The 21,423-nt window shown below is 52.4% G+C and overlaps 2 protein-coding genes across 2 annotated transcripts; both read right to left on the bottom strand.

Moving 5' to 3' along the window:
• Positions 1-1,287: 1,287 nt before the first annotated feature.
• On the bottom strand, positions 1,288-11,908 carry LOC130037392 (cytochrome b-c1 complex subunit 1, mitochondrial). Its single transcript, XM_056129241.1, has 13 exons — positions 11,763-11,908; positions 11,347-11,487; positions 8,309-8,395; positions 6,308-6,437; positions 5,911-6,109; positions 5,300-5,379; positions 3,424-3,539; positions 3,078-3,221; positions 2,815-2,975; positions 2,638-2,723; positions 2,290-2,378; positions 1,874-1,949; positions 1,288-1,424 (listed from the first exon to the last, which is right to left on the bottom strand). The coding sequence occupies exons 1-13, from the start codon at positions 11,829-11,831 to the stop codon at positions 1,360-1,362; spliced, it is 1,443 nt and encodes a 480-aa protein (XP_055985216.1). The 5' UTR covers positions 11,832-11,908; the 3' UTR covers positions 1,288-1,359.
• Positions 11,909-19,351: 7,443 nt separating this feature from the next.
• On the bottom strand, positions 19,352-20,083 carry TMEM89 (transmembrane protein 89). The gene is made up of 2 exons (XM_056129688.1): positions 19,796-20,083; positions 19,352-19,531 (listed from the first exon to the last, which is right to left on the bottom strand). The coding sequence occupies exons 1-2, from the start codon at positions 20,081-20,083 to the stop codon at positions 19,352-19,354; spliced, it is 468 nt and encodes a 155-aa protein (XP_055985663.1).
• Between the last annotated feature and the right edge of the window lie 1,340 nt (positions 20,084-21,423).

The raw sequence follows: 21,423 nt of genomic DNA on the forward strand, positions 1-21,423 counted from the left end.
TCCCCGGCCTTCTGGTCCCCACCTCCCAGTACCCATGGCCAGGCCTGTCAGAGCTCTGCACTCTCCAGTCACCAAACAGAATGACTGAAGGTCCCTGGGCCTGGGTTCTAGAAAGCACTGACAGTTATTTCCTGAACAAGGAAGCAAACACAAGGGACAAAGCTTGGGGTAGAGTAGGAAGGACTTGCAGGGCCAGCATTTTTTCAAACTTTTCCAGCTGTGACCCCCCTTTCCACCTTGTCTCCTTTCTGTGGTCATCCCACCAGTGTGCCTGTCCGGTTTGGTGGCCTACTTGGAGTATCCTGGGAGCCCACATGAGAACTTATGACCCTCCACCATCTGAGAAATGCTGGTTTTAGCTGCTGTGAAGCTGGGGTATTAGGGGGTCTTCTGAATAACCCTCAATCCTTGTCCCAGGACACTACTCGAAATTGCCAGCAAGCACCTTCCTCACACAACTGACTCATTCCCATCTGTACCCTGGCACTCAGGTACCTCTTCACCTTGAAAAAGCTGGGGGCAAGGGGGTTATATCTATTTGCCCACTGACCTTGGGAACAGGACCTAAGGGATCAGACAGCTGAGCTCCATCAAGTCCTGCCCTCCAGAAGATGGAGAAGGAATCACCAGGCTCGCAGCTCAGGACTTGTCAGGGACAGACCTAGTCAAGGGAGGGGGCTCCGGCCCCACTGAGCTCAGGGATATTCTTGGAGCCTGAGTCAGCGACCTAAGAAGGCAAAAGATTCTTGCCCTGCCTGTGCAGGCAGCAGTTATGGAGCAAATGGGAACACTATGCCCCAGGCTACCCTCCTCCCAGAATCCAGAGTATAAACACACACAAAGGGGCCTCAGCAGCCCTTGGCCCTTCCCGCTCCATCCAGGGGTATAAGGACCACAGTGAGTGTTAGCTGGTGTCCAGAGAGAGGGGCTTCCCACCCAGATTCCATGGTTGGAGTCATCCCATGGCTGGAGTCACAGTTCCGATGTGGGGTCCCTCCCACAACCCTCTCAGGACAGACTAAGTGATTAAGTGGAAACATCTGGATTCAGCTTACCAGCATCAAAGGCTTCCGCCTGGTGCGCAGCCCCCGCACTTGCCCCTTGCTGAGGCCACATCAGCCCATAGGAAGGCAGAGCATTCAGGGGTGCAGAATCAAGAGTCCCCGAGCCCCAAACCACTGCCCATAGACTGCATGTCAACCCAAGACAGACAACATGGCTCTGAAGACAAGACTTTATTATTGTGCAGACCCTGCAGCACGGGCTTGGTGTGCTGAGGTGCCGTGGTTTTCATTTTTTTTTTTGGGGGGGGGGAGTGAGTGAACCTGGGCCTCCTTCTTGTCTGCAGAGGCTTCCTGCCTAGAAGCGGAGCCAGAACATGCCACTGCGGATCCGGTTGTAGTCTGGGAGCTGCTCAATGGGGCCTGTAGGGATAGGGCAGGGCGTCAGGGTGGGGCCCCTGGCCTGTGCAGGGACACCTGGCCCTGAGCCACACCCAATTCAGAGCTGCCCAGAGCAGCACAAGACAGGCTTTGAGTGGAAAGAGGGGAGAGAACATTCCCGCAGGGCTGCGAGCCTGTCTCTTCATGCCTGGCCCTGGAAGCCCCACCCCACCTGTGCAGGTATCCGTTACCTGGCGGGTGTGGGGCACCGATGGAGGCACCCTGGCAGGGAGACAGGGAGCTGCTGGGACAGGTTTTCTGAGCAAGAACTCCCTGGCAGCCAGGCTCTTGGGCTGAGCCTCTTGGGGGCCTCAACTTGCTGCCTTCAGAGTGGATGGGGTGGGGGTGGTGGGCAGGTATGGGGCGGGGTGCTGAAGGGGAAGCAGAGATCCTTGCAGAGAGAACAAAGAGCAGACTTGCAGGCCACTCACCGTAGCCCGCTACTGCAGGACACTGGTCGTAGAAGTATTTGGAGCAGACCTCTCGGATCATACTTGCATCCACTTCCTGCAGAGCAGAACAGGACAGTGACTCACGGGCCCCTGGGGAGCCCCAGCCAGCTAATGTCAGTCAGTGGGCCAACAACTTCCACGTGGACCAAGAACTTCCATGTGCACCGTGGTGGAGCCCTCACCCAGAAGGCAGGCTATGAGGCTCTGCCAGCTGGAGACCTCCAAAGCCCCACCCGACGCCAGCCACTAGCCCTGGGCCCCGCCCTCCAATTACACCAGCTCCATGTGTGACGGTTGCTGCCACCAGGGCTGTCTCTGCTGTCAGGCCTCACTCCCCACCCTCTAGCAGTGTGTCAGGTGAAGACCCCAGAACTTTTCCCAGGAGCCCATGTTACCGCAATCCGGCTTTCCCACTCGGCCAGAGGGATGCGGCGGCCATAGGTCAGGATACTGCGTCCGATGTCCTCGCACACGGGAGTTGTGCCTGTCAGGATGAGGACAGGCTTCCAGGTCCACTGGCCCACCCAGAAACCTGCTCTGGTCCCAGCCACTGCCTCCACAAAATAAACAACTGCTCTAACGGGGTTGCTTGTCTGGCCCCCACTTGGCCCTTTAGGGCAGTGCCAGTCCTTGCTGGGCTGTGGGAGTAAGGGAATGGATGGGGGGAGGTGCTGTGACCCGAAGTTGTCCTTTCTAATCTCAGGAACTGGCCCTGAAGGTCCCCACAGGTCCGCAAGACTCACCATCCAGCTGAGACACCAGGGCGTTTCTGAGGATGTTCTTGCCCCGGACCACCTCACTCTCTGTGGCACTGGTGCAAAGACGCATCCTAAAGCAGGGGAGGTTAATGGTGTCACTGTGTTCCATACTGTGGCGTGCCACTGTCCCCCAGGGCCCGGCAATGCCACGCTGACTCTCACCACTGGCCTTGCAGGAAGAACATCATGTCGTCAATGCTCATCCCATCGCAGACAAAGTGCGCGCCCAGCAAGCCGGTGTCTGCGTAGCAGATGTTGAAGGTCTGGAAACTCTGGCAGAGCTTGTTGGCCACAGACACTGAAGCCAGTGGGCTGGACAGGTGCTACCAGAAACAAGGGTACTCAGCATAGCCCCGCGTCCACACTGAATACACAGCACCCCTCTCTGCTAGAGGCAAGGCACATTGCCCAGCCCTCGCACTTACCTTGCCACCCCCATAGGTGCAGTCGTAGTGGCCAATGATGGCATTGGCCACTTGGAGAGTCACGTTATCAGGATTGGCCCAGCCAGGACCCTCCACTGCAATGGCTATATGGGCAAAGGGCAGGGCATCATCCCGGTGGCGGATCTGAAACAGCACATGGCAAGGCTGAAGGAGACAAGACTACCCAGGGAAAGGTCTGGGGGGAAGTGTGTGCGGATGTGGGAGTGCATGTGTGTGTCATGCAGCAGCCCCAGGCCCCTCCCAACAAGCGCTGGAGTTCGAGGGACAAGTTTGCACCAAGGGGTCCTCCCGAAGCACATCCCTGCCTGGCCGCCAGCCTGCCCACCTCGCTACCCGTGAAGCGGCATGGAGTCACGGCGGGGACAGCGTCCTCTGCATATGTCCCAGAGACGCTGCTGAAGTGCTTCTGGGCCAGGTCCAGAAGCTGCCGATGCTCCACTCCTGTCAAGAAAGATGTTTTAGGGGCCGGACAGAGTACAGGAGTGAAAGTGCTGACTGAGGGGGCTGGAGAGATAGCACAGTGAGTAGGGCGTTTGCCTTGCAAGCGGCCGACCTGGGTTCGATTCCCAGCAATCCCATGTGGTCCCCTGAGCACTGCCAGGAGTAACTTCTGAGTGTGGACCCAGGAGTAACTCCTGTGCATCGCTGGGTGTGACCCAAAAAAAGCAAAAAAAAAAAAAAAAGTGCTGACCGAACAGCAGTCATCCCCGTCCCATCCCCGGAACCACTTATGCTGCCTGAGCACACTGGGGTAGAGTACATACTTCATAGGTATAAAGCCTTGGGTTCAATCCTTGCCACCCCTACTTCCCATGAAAAATACAGGCCAGCAGCCTCATGTGCAGTCTGGTGGGAAACATGAGCAAGTCATGACACTGGAGAGGTGAAAGGAGAGGATCCTTCACGGGTCCAGGACCGACCAGCTGCCACCCCTTGGCCAGCGCATCGAGAACAGGGCCGCAGCCCCCTGGGCACTAACTAGGCCACCTGCTCTGCCTTTCCTTGTCCCTCCAGTCCTCAAGCAAATCCTGGCAGCTGCCCTGTAGAGGGTGGTGAGGGAGAGGAGACAAAAAGGTGCTACTGCAGAACTGTGACTCATTCTGGGGTCCACCCCGAGAACTAAAGACTTTTCCAATCTCAGACCCCGAGGAATCTGCGACACCTCTCCTCCTCCTGCCCAGAGGCCACCCCTGCAGCCATTACCCTGGCAGGAGAGCACTGCCCCCTAGGGAAAGTCATCCTGGCAGGAGAGCACTACCCCCTCGGGGACCATCATCCTGGCTGGTGAGCAATGTCCCCTGGGGCTGTCACCCTGGCTTGTGAGCACTGTCCTGGGTGACTGATACTGGTGCCTCAGCCCCTTCTCTCCTTTCCTGAGCTCAGACCTGGTTGGACTCAACAGTCTGACAGATCAGGGCTGAAACTACTCTTGGTCTCCAGGACTGCTGACCTCAAGGGTCCAAACACAGCTCTTTCTCGTCTGCCCCGCTGCCATGGCCGAATAGAGGAGCACCCCTGCCCGCGCCCCATCACAAAGGAGCACCCCAGTTCATGCCTGATCATATAGGAGCACCCCTACCCATGCCCTATCATGGAGGAACACCCCTGCCCGCACCTCACCATGAAGAAATATCCCTGCCCGCACCCCACCACAGAGCCTGCACCCACAACTCGTGGCCCTTCCATGTCTGCTCTCAACAACAGACCTCCATATGGCTGCAGGGCCAGTTTCTGCCCATCAGGTGAGCCATGCTGCTGCCTGCCAGCCCCTCTGGCCTGTAACTAAATCTCCCCACTGTGGGCCTCTTTCCAAACAGTATGTACTCCAAAAGTGCGCCTTCTCTCATCTCCCCCTTGCTGAACACCCCACCCCCTCCCTGCTACTCCCCTCCCTTCTGCCCCAGGCGGCAAATGGTCAGTGTCACACATCTGCGCAACCCAAGCCTAGGTCAGGGAGGGGCCGGGCACTGATAAAGGTCTGGGCCTGAAGAGCCCAGCAGGCCGGCTGAGGTTCACCTACAGCGGGGAACAGCATCCTCATGTGGCCAGTCCCAGAGGCGGCAGTGTAGACTCCTACCTTACCTAGCAAGCACAGGTGAAAGGAGGAGCCCAGCAGGGGACACCTCCTCCCCCCCGTCGTGCTCAGGACCAGGAGACCCAGGATCCGGTGACCCATGGCTGGCAATGCACACTTTCCTCACCTCCAGCCGCCGCCAGCACCATGCGAGGGGCCTTGTAGTGTCTGCCGATGTACTCGGTCAGGTCAGCACGAGACAGCTTCCTGCAAGACAGACAGGGTCCTCACCTCTCCAAACAGTGATTCAATGCTCTCCTCTCAGAGAGTGGGTCTGCGCAGACAGATAGGAAGATAACAGTGTCTCTGGAGAGCCAGGCCCAGAATACCCCTGGTTTCTTCTCCCCTCTCAGATCAGAAGGGCAGCCTGTGTCCACTCTGACACTGGGGGAGTTCTTGACAGCATCCAAGCTCACCCCACCAGAGAACAAGCAGCAGCATAGATGGGGTGCCCAGCTCCCCACTCCAGACTATCAGAAACAGTCTAAAAAAACCCTAATTCCAACAAAAATGTGGCCGTTAAAAGGACTCAAAGGACTGCAGCACATGAGTTACACACAGGAAGCTGAGTTTCCATCCCTGGTGCTGCATGGTCCCCCAGCACTGCCAGGAGTGACCTCTGAACACAGTAGCACACCAGCAACAGCTCCCATCACTAGTGGGTGTGGCCCCCAAACAAATGAAAAGATTCCAACATCCCACAGTATCCCTGAAAATGACAGGCTCCGCACACCTCACCTGACGTTCTCACTCGGCCCTTCCACAGGCTGGGCAAGAGGCGTGCCCTGGAAGGCAGTGGCATGCAGGTAGTCAAAGACCACATTCTGCATAGATGCATCATTCTCCTGCAGCTCCCTCAAGATCACGTCACGCTCCTTCTCAATTTGGGAGTCTTCCAGACTGCAGTTCTGAACGATGTCTGCCAGCAGCTCCACGGCTGGATGCAAGGACAGGTTTGGGCAGCAGGTAAGGCTTGGGAGACCAGTAAAGGCACAAGCCCCCAGCACCTCTTGCTCCAAGTCCACATGTACGCAAGATAGCACCACTCTCTGGCCTGAGCAGGGGCTCTGAGAACCCAAGCTCTACACCCCTAGAGTCTGAGCCCCCCATTCCTGCCCCCTCCTCAGAATGATACCTTTTGGCAGATCCTGGGAGAGCGCCTTGATATAGTATGCTGTGTGCTCCCGGGTGCTGTAGGCGTTCAGATGGGCCCCCATGCTTTCTACCTCCTTTTCCAAGGCATTGCCAGGTCGATTCTTTGTTCCCTGGAACCAGATGATCAAAAAGACCAATCAGGGACATGTGGGAGCCCAGAATCCCCCATCCCCACAGTCTTAAGGTTCCACCAAGGGCCAGAGTTCAACAGACTAGACACAAAAGGCCCAGGTTCACTCGCTAGCACCACCACAGTGCCCTGAACACAGCCAGGCGTGACCCCTGAGCACCACTGGGTGTGGCCCCAAATATCAGGTCATGAGTCTGCTCATCTGGCACCTTAAACTGACCAAGGTTGCACCATCATGTGCCAACAGAACAGGGACAGCCAAGGGATAGGAGATAAAGATACGACCGGACTAAGTGTTTCCTCACAGTCTGTGTATACCAGTATTGCCCCTTCTTTCGTTCTACTGACAGCCAGGACCAGCTCCAGTTTTGCTACCAATGGATGTATCTAGCTGCCTCTTCTCTGAGGCCCAGATCTGGTCCTGCGTGTGTGAGCATGTGTGTGCCCATGTCTGTGTGTGTGTGTGTGTGCGTGTGTGCGTAAGCTGAGCACTGGGGCACACACAAATCTGTGGTTGACATCATCACATCGGTTGGTGAAGCTATAGCTGGCAGGACTGTGTTCCCGCTCCACACCCCACCCACCCCTTCTCTCCTCCACCTACAAGTTCACTCATCAAAAAAGCTCAGTCTCAAAACCTCATGGGCTCATGGGGGGGGGGAGGCATTCCGGCCCATCCTTCACGCCCTACCGAGGTCACCAGTTACCCCCCACAAGCGGCTCTCCGGCATGGCCACGGCCCCAGAAGCACAAGGACTTAATGCAGAAAACCAGCAGTTTGGAGCAGAAAAGCGAAAGGACTATGCGTTAATCCAGGCCATCATGCCTGCCCGGAGGGGAAAGGGTGTTGCCCCCTTCGCCCTCTCCTCTCTGGAAAGAAAGATGGTGGCCGCATGGGGGAGAGCAGGTATGAGCCGAGGGTGGGGCGCGACTGAAACCTCATGGGGGGGCGGGGGGGGGGGCCTTCCGGCCCGTCCTTCACGCCCTACCGAGGTCACCAATTGCCCCCCACGAGCGGCCCTCTGACACAGCCATGACTCCAGAGCACAGAAACCAATCTCTTAATTATCTGACTCTCAGTAGAAATACTTCCAGGGCTAATAAGTAAAATAGCAGAAATCCAAAACCATCATTTCATCATTTAATTCTTGAACCCAGGCGTAGAAAGCAAATCATTTCACAATGCTTTCTCAGCATGGCTGATGGGGGGAGGGGGTAAAGTCTAAATAATAATGGTGCAACTTTTATCGAAACAATGAATCTAGTCAAAGTAGATAGAGTGTTAACTAGAATTCATCTGCCCCACAGGCATGGGGGGGTGGGGGTTTATTGGGGTTCTTCGTGGTGAAAAATAAGTATTGGTAAAGGGAAATGTGACTGATATATGCATGACCGAGACCTAAACCTGAAAGCTTTGTAACTTTTCCCACAGCAATTCAATAAATTAAAAAAATAAATAAATAAAAAGCTCAATCTCCATGACATGGGCTGGCCAAGAGGCCATGGTAGTTGACTGGCCCTATCCTCAAGACAGCTCAGCACTCACTTCTACAACCGAGAGAGGCCCAGGCACGCCACGTTGGTGGGCTTGTCTGTTATGATGCCTGCACACGTCCTTGGCAACTCCACATCACTGCATGCACACAACACAGGCCTGGCCTCTCTGGGGAAGAGGAGGAATCCTCACATATATGCTCAGGCAGAAGATTAAGCCCATATGGCTCCTTCCAGAAGTGCCAGTGGGACTGCCCCCAACAAAGTGCCTGACTCAGGTACAAACTTCTCTGGCCTGCATCATGAGGAGAGAACAGTCACACTAGGCAGGGAAAGGAAAGACATCAGTAGCCTCACCTTGAATGCCAGATGTTCCACAAAGTAGCCAGCTCCATTCTCCTTTTCGGTCTCGCAACGGCTGCCAACGTCAATCCATACTCCCACCTGGATAAGTAGTCATCAATAAAGGTACACACAAAAAGCCCACCCTGAAGCCCCACTCCTACCCCACCCTGAGTAACTCAGCACAAGTCCCAGGCAAAAAGCCCTGGACACTAGGTGGGGAGAGTGTCTCAGCAGGACCCTTATGCAGGACTACAGCTGTGCATTGAGCATAGAGCACCAGAACACTGACCAACAAGGCGGCACCTCTCTTGCTCTGTATCCTGGCTGGTTATCAAAGATGAAAACCTATAGATGTTTCTATGAGGGGGTAGGGGGCAAACCCCCAAGATGTTCAAGGGCTTATTCCTGGCTCTGTGCTTAAGGATCACTTCCAATAGGGTTTAGGAAACCATATGGGGCACCAGGAATCAAACCCAGGTAGGTCACGTGCAAAGCAAGTGGCCTACCCACTGTATCATCTCTGGCCAACATATGAAATTCTTACAGGCTTTTCAGTGACTGTGTGTGTGTGTGTGTGTGTGTGTGTGTGTGTGTGTGTGTGTTTCCCAGGCAAGCAGCACATCATTTGTGAGTTATTTGCTTCTTCTAAAAGCTTTTAGGGTGCTGGGCTGGAGTGATAGTATAGTGCGTAGGGCATTTGTCTTGCATGTGGCCAGGTTCAATCCCTGAAATCCCATATAGTGCCCTAAGCACCACCAGAAATAATTCCTGAGTGCAGAGCCAGGAGCAACTCCTGAATACTGCTGGGTGTGGCCCCAAAACAATAAGTAAATAAAAGCTTTATATGCTGCCTATATTCTGGTGACCAGCTTCCTAAGCATTAAGAAATGAGTCTATCAGCGGAGCCACTGAATTATTTTATCACATCAAAGCGGTGCCACCCAAGGCAGGTGCCCTCACATCTTCATTCACAGCTATGAAAAAAAAAAAGAAAGAAACCAAGGATCACAGAAATAGTACAACAAATAGGGCATTTACTTGGCGTGCAGTAGACACAGGTTCAATCTCTGGACCCCTTAAACACTGCCAGAGGTGATCCGCGAACAGAGCCAGGAGTAAGCCCTCAACACTGCCAGGTGTAGCCCCCCAAAAAACAGACAACAAATACAGAAACACAAATACACACACACACACACAAAATCAGACTTGAAGGGGCTGGAGAGACAGACTGAGCCCAGGTTTTGCTTTGTGAGACCTAGGTTTAATCTCTGGCATCACATGGGCCCCCAAACACCTCTGAGAGTAGCTCCTTAGTACCAATGATGTTATCCCTAAGCCAAAAATCTAAAGGAAAGCACACATGGGCACTCAGGAGCGACCCCTGGTGGTGCTTGACAGCCATATGCAGTACCAGGGATGGAATCTGAGTTGAAACCATATTTGCGTCTAGGAAGGCAAATATGCCTTAAGTCCTGTACAATCTCTCACATATATGTATATAGGTAAAGGTAAAGGCCCTCCCGTTGATCGTTGATTTGCTCGAGCGGGCCCAGTACCGTCTCCATTGGAGACTTTGTTGTTACTGTGTCTGGCATATCGAATACTCTCGGTAGCTTGCCGGGCTCTCCGAGAGGGGCGGAGGAATCGAACTCGGGTCGGCCATGTTGGCCGCTTGTAAGGCGAACGCCCTACCACTATGCTACATATGTATATATGTGTTTATATATATTTATATATACTGGCTCTGCACTCAGGAACCACTCCTGGCAGTGCTCAGGGGACCATATACCGTATAGGATGCCAGGGATCAAACCTAGGTCAGCCGCATGCAAAGGCAAATGCACTGTACTCCGGCCCCTATTTTTTGGGGGGGGGTCAACCCGGCGAAACTTAGGGCTTACTCCCGTCTTATGCACTCAGGATAAGAGTGCTCGGGGGACCATATGAGATGCTGGGAATCAAACCTGGGTCGTCTGCATGCATGGCAAACGCCCCACCTGCTGTGCTTTCGCTTCAGCCCCTCACTATATATATAAATATATATATACACATACACACATATATATTTTTTTCTTTTTGGGTCACACCCGGCGATGCACAGGGGTTACTCCTGGCTCTTCACTCAGAAATCAGTCCTGGTGGTGCTCAGGGGACCATATGGGATGCTGGGAATCGAACCCCGGTCAGCCGCGTGCAAGGCAAACGCCCTACCCACTGTGCTATCGCTCCAGCAGGCTCACCATCTATTTTTACATGGGCACCAAACATCTCAGAAAGCAAATTATATTCTATAACCCGCCAATCCCCACCCCACTCCCTTTTTTGATTTTGGGCCACACCAGAGGCGCTCATACTCCTGGCAGGTTCTAAGGACCATATAGGGTGCTGGGGACTGAACCTTGGTCAGCCGCATGCAAATCAAGTGCCCTACCTGCTGTGCTCTAACTCCACCTTTCTGATTCTAATCAACAGTATTCTGTCTACAGGAAGGGTTTACCAGCGGTGCTCATTACAACCCAGAACATCTGAAAGTGCATCTTCCACCAAGAGCCTTTAACAGGCTTTGGGCAGGTATACACAGCTGACAGATAGTAAGGAAGACTTCAGTCATCTTTTGTCGTTCAGCACCAAATTATACCTGTTCCTTAGAAAATCGAATTTAACAATAAGACCACTTCAAAGGAGGTCTGGGGTGGAAAGAGAAGGATTCTGTCTGTAAAATCTTTGCATCTATTTGCCTATCTAGCAAAATAATAATAGTAATAGTAATAATAATACTACTACATTTTTTTTCCTTCTAAATTCCTGAGTCAATTTTGAGGTCTTCGGGTCTAACCTTCGGGCCCTGAAGGTGGCCACCCCCTCAAGTCCCTGCACCCGCTTTTTCCGCGTCGTCCAGGGGAGGCAGGCTCGCGGGACGTCCAGGAGCGGGGAGGTGGCCGGGTGGGGCCTGGCCGGTGAGGGCCGAGTCGCAGAGCGCAGCGAGGCCTTGAGCCCAAGGTCACCGCCCGTCCCGGGCCAAGATGGAGGCGCCCGCGGCCCCGACTCACCGTGCAGGTGGGCTGCGAGGTCTGCTCGGACGCCACTCGGAGCCCGTTGTCCAGCACGCTGACCTGCGTCTCCGGCAAGCTCTGCAGGACCTGGGCGAGGGTGGCGGCGCCGCGCAGGGCAGGTGCCCTCAGCACGGCCGGCTGCGGAAACGAAGCGGCGGGGCCTGAGCGTGGGGAGGGGGCGGAGCGGGGGTCGCGGTGGGGATGCGACCCCACGACCCCGCGACCCCGCGGCCCCACGGCCCCGCGACCCGCCCCTAGGCCGGCCCCAACACTCCGCTCGGCGGCCCGGGTCGTGACCTTCCCGCGGCCCTGACCTGGCAGCCCGGCCGTGCTCGGCCCACGGCGGCCGCCAGCACGCCCGGCCCCGCCTGCGTCCTCCCGGCCCACGGCCCCGCCGCCGCCCCGCGCCTCACCGAGCGGCGGGCGCGCAGCAGCACTCGCGTCCCGGCGCCGGCAGCCCTGCACACCGCGGAAGCCGCCATCTTCGAGGTCCTGGGTACCCGGGGCCGCCTGAGGCACGCATGCGCAGGACGCGGCCACGCTCGCGGCGCAGGCGCAGTGAGAGAACTGGGCGTTCGGCCGCCCCCTGGCGGAGCTCGCGAGTATTCGCTCCCAGGGAGGGAACGTGTGCTGCGGGCTTCTCTAGCTGCTGCCCCGCTGTTGACCCCTGCGGCTCTACGTGGGGCTGCGGCTTGGGGGAAGGACGGAGGTGAAGGGCAGGGATGAAATTCATCATACTTCACACCCGTAGGACGTGGAGTACGTGACGACGTTTCTCACGAATCGCAGGTTCCCGAGTCCGCAGGGTGGTTTGTTTTTTTTGTTTTTGTTTTTGGGTGTTCTCACGGGCTTGGGAGTGCTCCGGAATGGATTTTGTGGGGCTAAAGCACCAGCGTTGAATCCTGGGGCCCTGGGACATGGCTGAAAGCTATGCTTTCCTCTTTTTAATAAAATTATGTAGGGGGACTACAGACAGTACAGGGGGGAGGGTGCTTGCCTTGCCCAGCTGACCCGGATTCCATCTCTGGCATTGCCATCTGGTCCCCTTAGCTCTGCCAGGAGTGATCCCTAAGTACAGAGTCAGGAGTAGGCCCTGAGCACTGCTGTGTGTACCCAAAAATCAAAGACACAATAACCAAAGAAGTAGAAGACATAAGGAATTAGGGAGCTAGCTCAAAGCAGGTAGGCAAATGCCAACTATGTGAGCCCCAGTATAGTCCCCTAAGCACCACCTGAAAGTAGAGCCCCACCCTCAGCACAATATCATCAGGTTCAGCACCCAAATGGTCAGACCCACTTCCAGGTGGAGCGCAACTTGGTGGTGCCCCTGTAAAAAACTGTAGCAGAGAGGATTGTAGAGACAGTAGGAGGGGTGGATGACTGCAAGACTTGCCTTTCATTTCCCTGAACTCAGTTCTATCCCAGCCGCCACATATGCTCCCCTAGCCCTGTCAGGAGTGATCCCTGAGTGCAGAGCCAGGATTAACTCCTGAGCATAGCCAGGTGTGGTCCCCCCAAACAAACAAAATATGCAGAAGAGAATGTAACTCAGAGCTGGAGAGATAGCCCAATGGCTATAGCCAAGTGGGAGGCCCAGCGTGATAATTGTCACAGCCTGGTCCCCTGAACACTGCCAGAGGAATCCATAGGCCCCATCCTTGCCCAACTGGGTGTGTTCCTGCCCTCCCTCACCCCCCAAAAAAAAGCACAAGATCCTGGATTCTATTCCCCAGCATGGAAAATCAAGAGATTCAGAAGGCTGTGTGTGTGGGTTTAGCAAGTTAAGTGACCTGACCTTTCTAAAGTTCATTTCAGATCTCCACTTTCACAACAGACTCATCTGCACCTATTTGTCGTCTCAGAAATTCAGAAGATCTCCAGTTTCTTTTTTTTTGGGGGGGGGACCACACACAGCAGTACTCAGGGGCTATTCTTGGCTAAGTGTGCAGGGCCTACTCCCAGCTAAGAGTTACATCCAGAGCAGGACTGTGTGATGCCTGGAACCCTACCTCTTTCCCCCCACCTTCCCCAGGTCACTCCAACCGTTTAAACCATCTCTCCAACCATGATTTTCACTTTTATGACAAAAGGTGAAAAACAAAACTGCGTATTTTCCAGGAAACTGATACAGAGGCAGCCAGAGAGCATGGCCAAGCCCTTCCCTTGGGAACCACTGGTATAGCACTGTGCTTCTCCAAGCATTCCCACTTTTCCCAGAGGTTAGTATTACTTTAGGTTTTATGTGTTATTTGGCATGTCTTTATTTGGTGGGGGGGGTGGCTAGGAATTTTAAAAATGTGTGTGTGTGTGTGTGTGTGTGTGTGTGTGTGTGTGTGTGTACATGCTGGACCTCATACAAGCAAAGCATGTCCTCTACTTTGGGTAATTCTAGCCCCTTTTCTGTAAAATTAATGCAATTGTTTCTTCACTTCATCGCCATTTGCTTAGAAAAATTTCATACAATTGTTTAAAATCTTTAGATATCAGGAGAAATCCATGTTAAGGAAAAAAAAAATCAATGTTTGAAGACTAATTTGTGGTGGTGGTGGGGAAATAAAGGCCCTTTGGAAAATATACAAAAGAAAAACATGATTGTCTTAATTTTAGTGTATGACGGGACACATCAGTTACCCACTTGCTCACAACCTCAGCGTCCTCCTCACTCATTTCTCAAATCCACACCCTGTCCTTTCCCAAATCCTATTCCAATAATTTCTACTTCTAGTCACTTATCTCTGCCCCTTCACCTTCCTGGCTGCCAAGGGAGAGAAGGAAAGGTGGGTGAGATAACCAGCACCATGATGTTGACTCAGGGAAGGACAGTCTTAAGGGTGATCTAAAGGACATGGTCCCGAAAGGTCAAGTACAGAACTGGGGATGTGGCTCAGTGGCAGAGCACTTGTACTGCATGTATGAGGCCCTGGGTTCCATCCTTCACACTGAAATAAATAAATAAATAAATAAGATGGTAAATGCTGGCCAGAGAGATAGTACAGGGGTTAAGGCGCTTGCCTTATATCACTGATCCTGGTTCGATCCCCAGCAACCCGTGTGAGCTGAGCTCCACCAAGAGTGATCCCTGAGCACAGCCCAGGTGGTCTAAAAGTTCCTCCTCAAAAAAAAAATTTTAAATAAATAAGACTGTATGTACAGGCAGTAGCTTTTGTGATGATTTGCAAGAATCTTCACAACTCTCTCTTTTAGAATTTATTTAGAAAATGTGGTGATGTGAGATCAAAATATACTTCCCCTTTTAAGCACATTCTGAGGTGCCAGAGAGATAGCACAGTGGGTAGGCACTTGCCTTGCACGTAGCCAACCCCAGTTCAATCTCTGGTATCCCATATGGGATACTCAGTGATTCCTGAGTGCAAAGGCAGGAGTAATCCCTCAACGTTGCCATTTGTGCTCCCAGCAATTTTTTTAAATTACAAACTTTTTTTTTATTTTTTGGGTCACACCTGGCAATGCTCAGGGGTTACTCCGGCTCATGCACTCAGGAATTACTCCTGGCAGTGCTCAAGGGACCATATGGGATGCTGGGAATAGAACCCAGGTCGGCCGCATGCAAGGCAAACGTCCTACCCGCTGTGCTATCACTCCAGTCCCACAAACTATATTTTTTAATTTTTCTTTCTTCTTTCTTTTTTTTTTTTTTTAAATTTTGGGTCAAACTCAGATGTGCTCTGGGTTTACTCCAGGCTCTGCACTTAGGGATCATCCCTGGTGGCTCTGGAGACCAAATTGGGGGGGAAAATAAAGACTCCTTGTTTGGAAAATCACTGTATCACTGTCCTCCCGTTGTTCGTCGATTTGCTCGAGCGGGCCCAGTAAGTCTCCATTGGAGACTTTGTGGTTACTGTGTCTGGCATATCGAATACGTCACGGGGAGCTTGCCAGGCTCTGCCGTGCGGGCGAGATACTCTCGGTAGCTTGCCGGGCTCTCCGAGAGGGGTTTGGAAAATACACAAAAGAAAAACATAATTGTCTTAATTTCAGTGAATGGATACAGACTTCCTGTTTGAAGTGATGCTTCCATTTTGGTAGTTAATAATTGCACCATATCTTGAATAGAATAGATTCCAGAATGACTGTGTGCAAACACCCTGACCACTATACTGTCTCTAGGACCCTCAAACTAAACTCTTTATTTTGGGGGGTCACATCTGGTGGTGCTCAGGAATCACTCCTGACGGGGCTTAGGGGACCATAGATGATGCCGGAGATTGAACCTGGGTTGGCCACATGCAAGGCAAGCGCCCCACCCACTATACTGTTTCTCCAGGCCCTCGAGCTTTCTAACAGGCCTGCTGTCTTTATCCATCTCTGAGGCTCCCATCTTCAACCCTCAGAGATTCTCCAGGCTGTACCAGGCCCATGACTGCCTGGGAGGGATATAACACTCTACTCTGCTAGCTCAATGGTCAATATTCTCATCCACTTATTCTCCTAGATTTTTCCTTTTTCGAAGTTTTATTTTTCATCTTACTTATTGTCCTTGACCCATTCCATGTTTCTGGGGACATCCCTGGCTCCATGTTCAGGGGTCGCTCCCAGCATTGCTTGGGTGACTTACGGTGCTAGGGACCATACAGGGTCTCCAACATGTACTCCAGTCCTTTGAACCATGTCACCAGCTCTTTTTTTTTTTTTTTTGCCACACTGGCAATGCTTGGAGGTTACTCCTGGCTCTACACTCAGGGTTTACTCCTGACAGGGCTCAGGGGACCATATGGGATACCATGAATCAAACCTCGGTCACTTGTGTGCTAGGCAAACACCCTACCGGCTGTACTATTGTTTTAGCACTAACTTTTCTTTAATGTTATTTTTTTCATTTTGTTTAAAATTGTACTGGCATGTATATAAAACCTTGCATCAGAGCTATTTATGTGTGTACAATTCAGTGGTATTAAGTTTATTCACAATTTTATGACCATTACCTCTATTTCCAGAAATTTTTCATCCCCAACAGAAAATCTCTACCCATTAAGCAATAATTCACCATTTCCCCCTTTCCTTCAGTTACTAATAAACTCCATTTTTTTCTTTTCTTTTGGTGGGGAACTTGGGGCTATACCCAGTGTTACTCAGGCCTTACGTCTGTCTCTGTGCTCATGGATCATTCCTGGTAATGCTCAAGAGACCAAATGTAGAGCTGGAGTTAGAACCAAGGTCAATTGCATGCGAAGCAAGTCTCAACCTCTGTGCTGTCTGTCTAGCTTCTCAGTTCTATGTATTTGTTCTATGTATTCTAGGTCTCTCATATAAATGTAATGATAGAATATTTGTCCTTTTAAGTCTGGGTCATTGTACTTACCATAGATTCAAGATTCATCCATGTTATAGCACATATCACAAGTTCATGACTTGTGAAGTCTTTTTTTTTTATTATGGTAAAATATGGAGCGATACCACAGCGGTAGGGCGTTTGCCTTGCGCACAGCCGACCTGGCCAAGCTGGGTTCAATTCCTCTGCCCCTCTCGGAGAGCCCAACAAGCTACCGAGAGTATATCACCCACACGGCAAAGCCTGGCAAGCTACCCGTGACGTATTCGATATGCCAAACACAGTAACAAGTCTCACGATGGAGACATTACTGGGCCCACTCAAGCAAATCGATGAATAACAGGAGGACTGTGACTGTGACAGTGATGGTAAAATATACATTAGAAATGTTAACATCTTAGTTATTATTAAGTGTGCAATTTAGTAACATTAAATATATTCAAGATGTGGTGCAATTACTACCAAAATGGGAGCATCACCCCAAACAGGAAGTCTGTACCCATTCATTTCTGCCAGTCCCTGATTATTCATTTTCATTTCGTTTTCAGTATCTTTTTCATTTTTTTTGTTTGAATCATTGTGAATTACAGTTATTCATAATTGAGTTTTATATGTGCAATGTTCTAACACCAGTTCCTTTACCAGTGTCCATTTCTCCGGCAATGTCCCCAGTTTCCTTATCACCCCAGCCTGCCTCTATGGCAAACCCCCTTTTGAAAAAAAATTTTTTTTTTACTTTTTGGGTCACACCAGGCGACGCTAAGGGATTATTCCTGGCTCCAGAAATTACTCCTGGCAATACTCGGGGATACCAGGGATCAAACCTGGGTGGGCTGCATGCAAGGCAAGCACTCTGCCTGCTGTACTGTTGCTCTGGGCCCATGACAAGCCCTTTTTATCTCCTTTCAGCACTCCATCCTCCTCCAGAGTAACCACTTCCCTCTACCATTTTTCGGTTTTATTTTTGGGCCATACCCAGCAGTGCTCAGGGTTTACTCCTGGCGCTGCACTCAGAAATCCAGGCCACTTTCCTAGATGTCCCAACCATCTGGGTTGCTGGGGATTGAACCTGGGTCAATGTGGGTCAGCTAGGTGGAAGGCGAGCACTCCACCTGCTGCTCTATAGCTCTATAGCACTAAAGCTCTGGGCTTATTTCACATACCCATTTCATTCATTCATCTGTTTAGGAACACTCAAGCTACTTCCATCTTATCTGTTTATTGGTTTGGGAGCCACACCCGAGATTGCTTAAGGGCTTCTCTTGGCTTGTGCTTCAGGGATCCTGCTGTGCCGGGTCTCAGACCCAGCCCTCCAGATATGCACTCTCCAGTCTCGCTGTTTCCATATTGTGTCTATGCTGGAGATCTCATGGCCTCACACATGTTCTGCCACTGAACCAGCTGTGCTGGTTGAATGAACTAATGAACTAAGCATACAAGTGGATACCCTGTTCTCAATGATTTTGGAGTAGAATTCTGTGTCATAGGGAAATTCTGCTTTGCATTTTGTAGGGGGCACACCCAGTGGTGCTAAGGGCTTACTCCTGGCTCTGAATTCAGGAATCACTCAGAAGACCATTTGGGGTACTGCGAATCCAGACCAGATCAGCTGTGTGCAAGGCAAATGACCTACCTGCTGTACTGTATCCTTCTAGACTTTACTTTTACTTTTTGTTTGTTTTTGTTTTGATTCCTGAGTGCCATACCCAGTAATTCTCAGGGGTTACTTATGGCTCTGCACTCAGGAACTACTCCTGGCAGTGTTCAGGGAATGATATGGGATGCCAAGGACTGAACCCGGGCCAGCCATGTGCAAGGCAGGTACTCTGCCCAATACGCTGTCATTCTGGTTCCATGCTTTATTTTTAAATAATCCCCTATACTCTTTACTGTACCGGCTGTGTAGTTTACATTTCCATCAGCAGTGTACAGAGTTATCATTTCTCTACATTTCTATCCATATTTGTTATTTTTCTTTTAAAAAGTAGTATTCTAGGAACTGGAGAGAGAATACAGAGTAAGATGCTTGCCTTGTGCATGGCTGACCCTGGTTCAATCCCCAGCACTGCGTATAGTTCTCTGACCACCTCCAGGAGTGATCCCTGAGCACAGAGCCAGGAGTAAGCCCTGAGCACAGCTAGGTGTGACTCAAAACAATAACAGAACAATAGAATATAAATATTTAATTTTTAGTAATGTATATGCAGTAAGATACAGTTTCATTATTTTTCATGCATGTCCAGTTTTTCCAGTTGGTTTGTTTTTATGTCATACCTGGTGATGCTCAGGACATTCTCCTGACTCTTTGTTCAGGAATCATTCCTGGCAGGGCTCAGGGGACCATATGAGATTCTGGGGATCTACATTCGGGTCAGCCCTGTGCAAGACAAGCATCCTACCTGCTGTATTGTCTCTCCAGCCCCATTTCCCCTTGAAAAGATTATAATTTGGGCACCAACACCAGCAGCCCCAGCTGGGAGCCCAGGCTGGAGCTGACTGTGCTGACTCTGGCTTCTGGCCAGTGCTTCTCCCAGGAGCCCCAGAAGAGCATTTCTCTTTGTGGACAGGAGTTGTGGAGGGTTTGGAGCAGGGCAGCAATGTTTGATAAGCAGCCTGGGCACCGAGCCCCATGGAGAGCTCGCACCCAGCAGGCTCAGCCCGGTCCTGAGCCACAGTCCTCCCCAGCAGGCAGACACGTGAGCTGCGTTACCCTCACTGGGCAGGAATCACTTTTATTTGAGCCTGCCGCTCGGTGGCCAGATGCTGCAGGTGGCACTCGATATGGATCAGGAGGGCATCCAACATATGTAAGACCCTAAGGAGGATTGCGCGGTCGGAGATGGGGACCCGACGTTTCCTGGATGCATTGGGGTCCATGGTCACCTTTGAAAGCTGAGGAGAGGACCAAGAGGCAGACATGAGAGAAGAGGGAGGGGGATGGGGTGGGAAGGGGGGGGACCAAGGCCAGGGTGAGCCCTTGAGGACCTGGAGAGGGCTGGGGTGATCACAGGCCTCATGGGGGCTAGACAAGTAACTGGGACCTCAGAGGGACACAAGGGAACAGGATTCTGGCCATGGGAATGCAGGGGTGGACAGGGTAGCCAGAAGCACAAAGGCAGGGCTAGGAGGCCGGGTGGGCCCGAGGACACATCTCACCTCGCTCTGGGTCTCCGTGTGCCGCCACCACACAGTACGGCTCAGTACCAGCACCACGGAGGTGGCCAAGGTCACCCAGGCTACTGAGCTGATGTGGTTCATCCCCAGGCCCATCCAACGGCCGGGACAGCCCAGGCTGACCTCGCAGCCATCTGCATTGTTGGGCTGGCACCCCCAGGGCTGCAAGTCTAGTCCCACTTGGTACCACGGAGGCCGAGACCAGCTAGAGACAAGGGTGGGCGTCGCCAGTAGGAGCAGAACAGGCAGGCACAAGTGCGTGTGCAACATGGCTGTGGCAGTGCCTGCCGGAACCTGGGTGCCTGGCAACAGGGCAAACAGTCCTCCCCCGGGGGCTTCCGAGGCTGATGTTCCAGCTGGGCCCTTGGTGAGGGGAGACCCGGCTAAAAACACAGACTGGGCAAGGTTCCAGATGAGGGCAAGAGCGCGCTGAGAGCCCTGGGCCAGTCTCCCAGGGAAGCACAGGACACAAAAGGGGAGCCCTTTCCCCTCCCAACTGGACAGCCAACCCACAAAAATCAAAGACCAGCCTTCAAAGCAGCCCCCACAGCCCACGTGGCAGCCAAGTGGGGTTGCTCGGAAGGTGACCTCTTCTCCCAGTAAAGCCTGAAGTTTCCCCCGGCAATGAGGTGTGTGAGCTTCGTTCTCCCAGTGCCCCCGCAGGCCTCTCTGGTGCTGCTGAGTCCTGCGTGGGTCAGAAACACAGCTCCCCATGCCTGGGCGCTTGTGTTACTAGAGCTGTGCTCTAGACAGGCCGGATCCTGAGCCTGGTTTCCAGGACACAGAGGCCAATGCTGTCCCTTCTCTGCCTCTGACGCCATTTTCCTCAAAGCGTGTCTAACCACCTGCAGTTCTTTGTCTGAGGTCTGCCTTCCACTCCTGCCCAGCGTTTGGTCAATATTTACCAGGCACAACCTCATGCCAGGCACCATTCTGGTCTCTGGTTTCTTGAGAAGTTCATGGGGGTGGGGCAGCAGACAAATGGGGGTGGCAGGCACAGAAAGAGCTGACTTCCTTGGCTGAGTAGATTTACAGGTGGATTTACATGAGAGATGTGCAGGGCAACCAAGCCAGGCCCTGAAGAAACCAGAGCAGAGCAAGGGCTGCTCTGTCCAGAGCCCGGTGCCAAGCCCGGCATGGTCAGGAGCATTTCCCGGCCTTGGCTCTTCCAGTGCTCCTGAGCAGACTGCTGGGCACTATCGCTGTTCCGTTCTGTATGCAGGAGGCAAGCTCAGGCTTCAGATTCTGCTGCCCGCTCCCTCAGCTGTCAGCTGTTCTGAGGACCCACTGCTGCCCTCTGAGCTACGTGCCCAGGTGTCAGGGGTTTTATTTTATTTATTTATTTTTTGTTTTGGGGCCACACCCGGTGGTGCTCAGGGCTTACTCCTGGCTCTGGACTTAGGAGTCACTCCTGGCAGTGTTCAGAGGACCATATATATATATATATATATATATATGCGTACCAGGAATCAAACCTGGGTTGGCTGCCTTCAAGGCAAGTGCTTGCTGTACTATCGCTTTAGCCTCCAGATTTTTATGGAGGGACATCACACCCAGAAATTCTCAGGAGTCACTCCTGGTGGTATCAGGGGACTTTAAGGGTGCCAAGG

The sequence above is a fragment of the Sorex fumeus genome, unplaced genomic scaffold, assembly GCF_029834395.1.
Source record: "Sorex fumeus unplaced genomic scaffold, SorFum_2.1 ptg000072l, whole genome shotgun sequence".
NCBI lineage: Eukaryota > Metazoa > Chordata > Mammalia > Eulipotyphla > Soricidae > Sorex > Sorex fumeus.

Bases quoted from the DNA above. Each gene is read 5' to 3' on its own strand.
- LOC130037392 (XM_056129241.1), bottom strand. From the start codon at position 11,831: ATGGCGGCTTCCGCGGTGTGCAGGGCTGCCGGCGCCGGGACGCGAGTG. The intron at 2,724-2,814 runs GTGAGAGTCAGC...CCCCTGCTTTAG, and splicing joins TTCTTCCTGCAAGGCCAGTG to GATGCGTCTTTGCACCAGTG. The intron at 1,950-2,289 runs GTAACATGGGCT...TCTGCTCTGCAG, and splicing joins AGTGGGAAAGCCGGATTGCG to GAAGTGGATGCAAGTATGAT.
- TMEM89 (XM_056129688.1), bottom strand. From the start codon at position 20,083: ATGTTGCACACGCACTTGTGCCTGCCTGTTCTGCTCCTACTGGCGACG. The intron at 19,532-19,795 runs GTGAGATGTGTC...TCCTCTCCTCAG, and splicing joins ACACGGAGACCCAGAGCGAG to CTTTCAAAGGTGACCATGGA.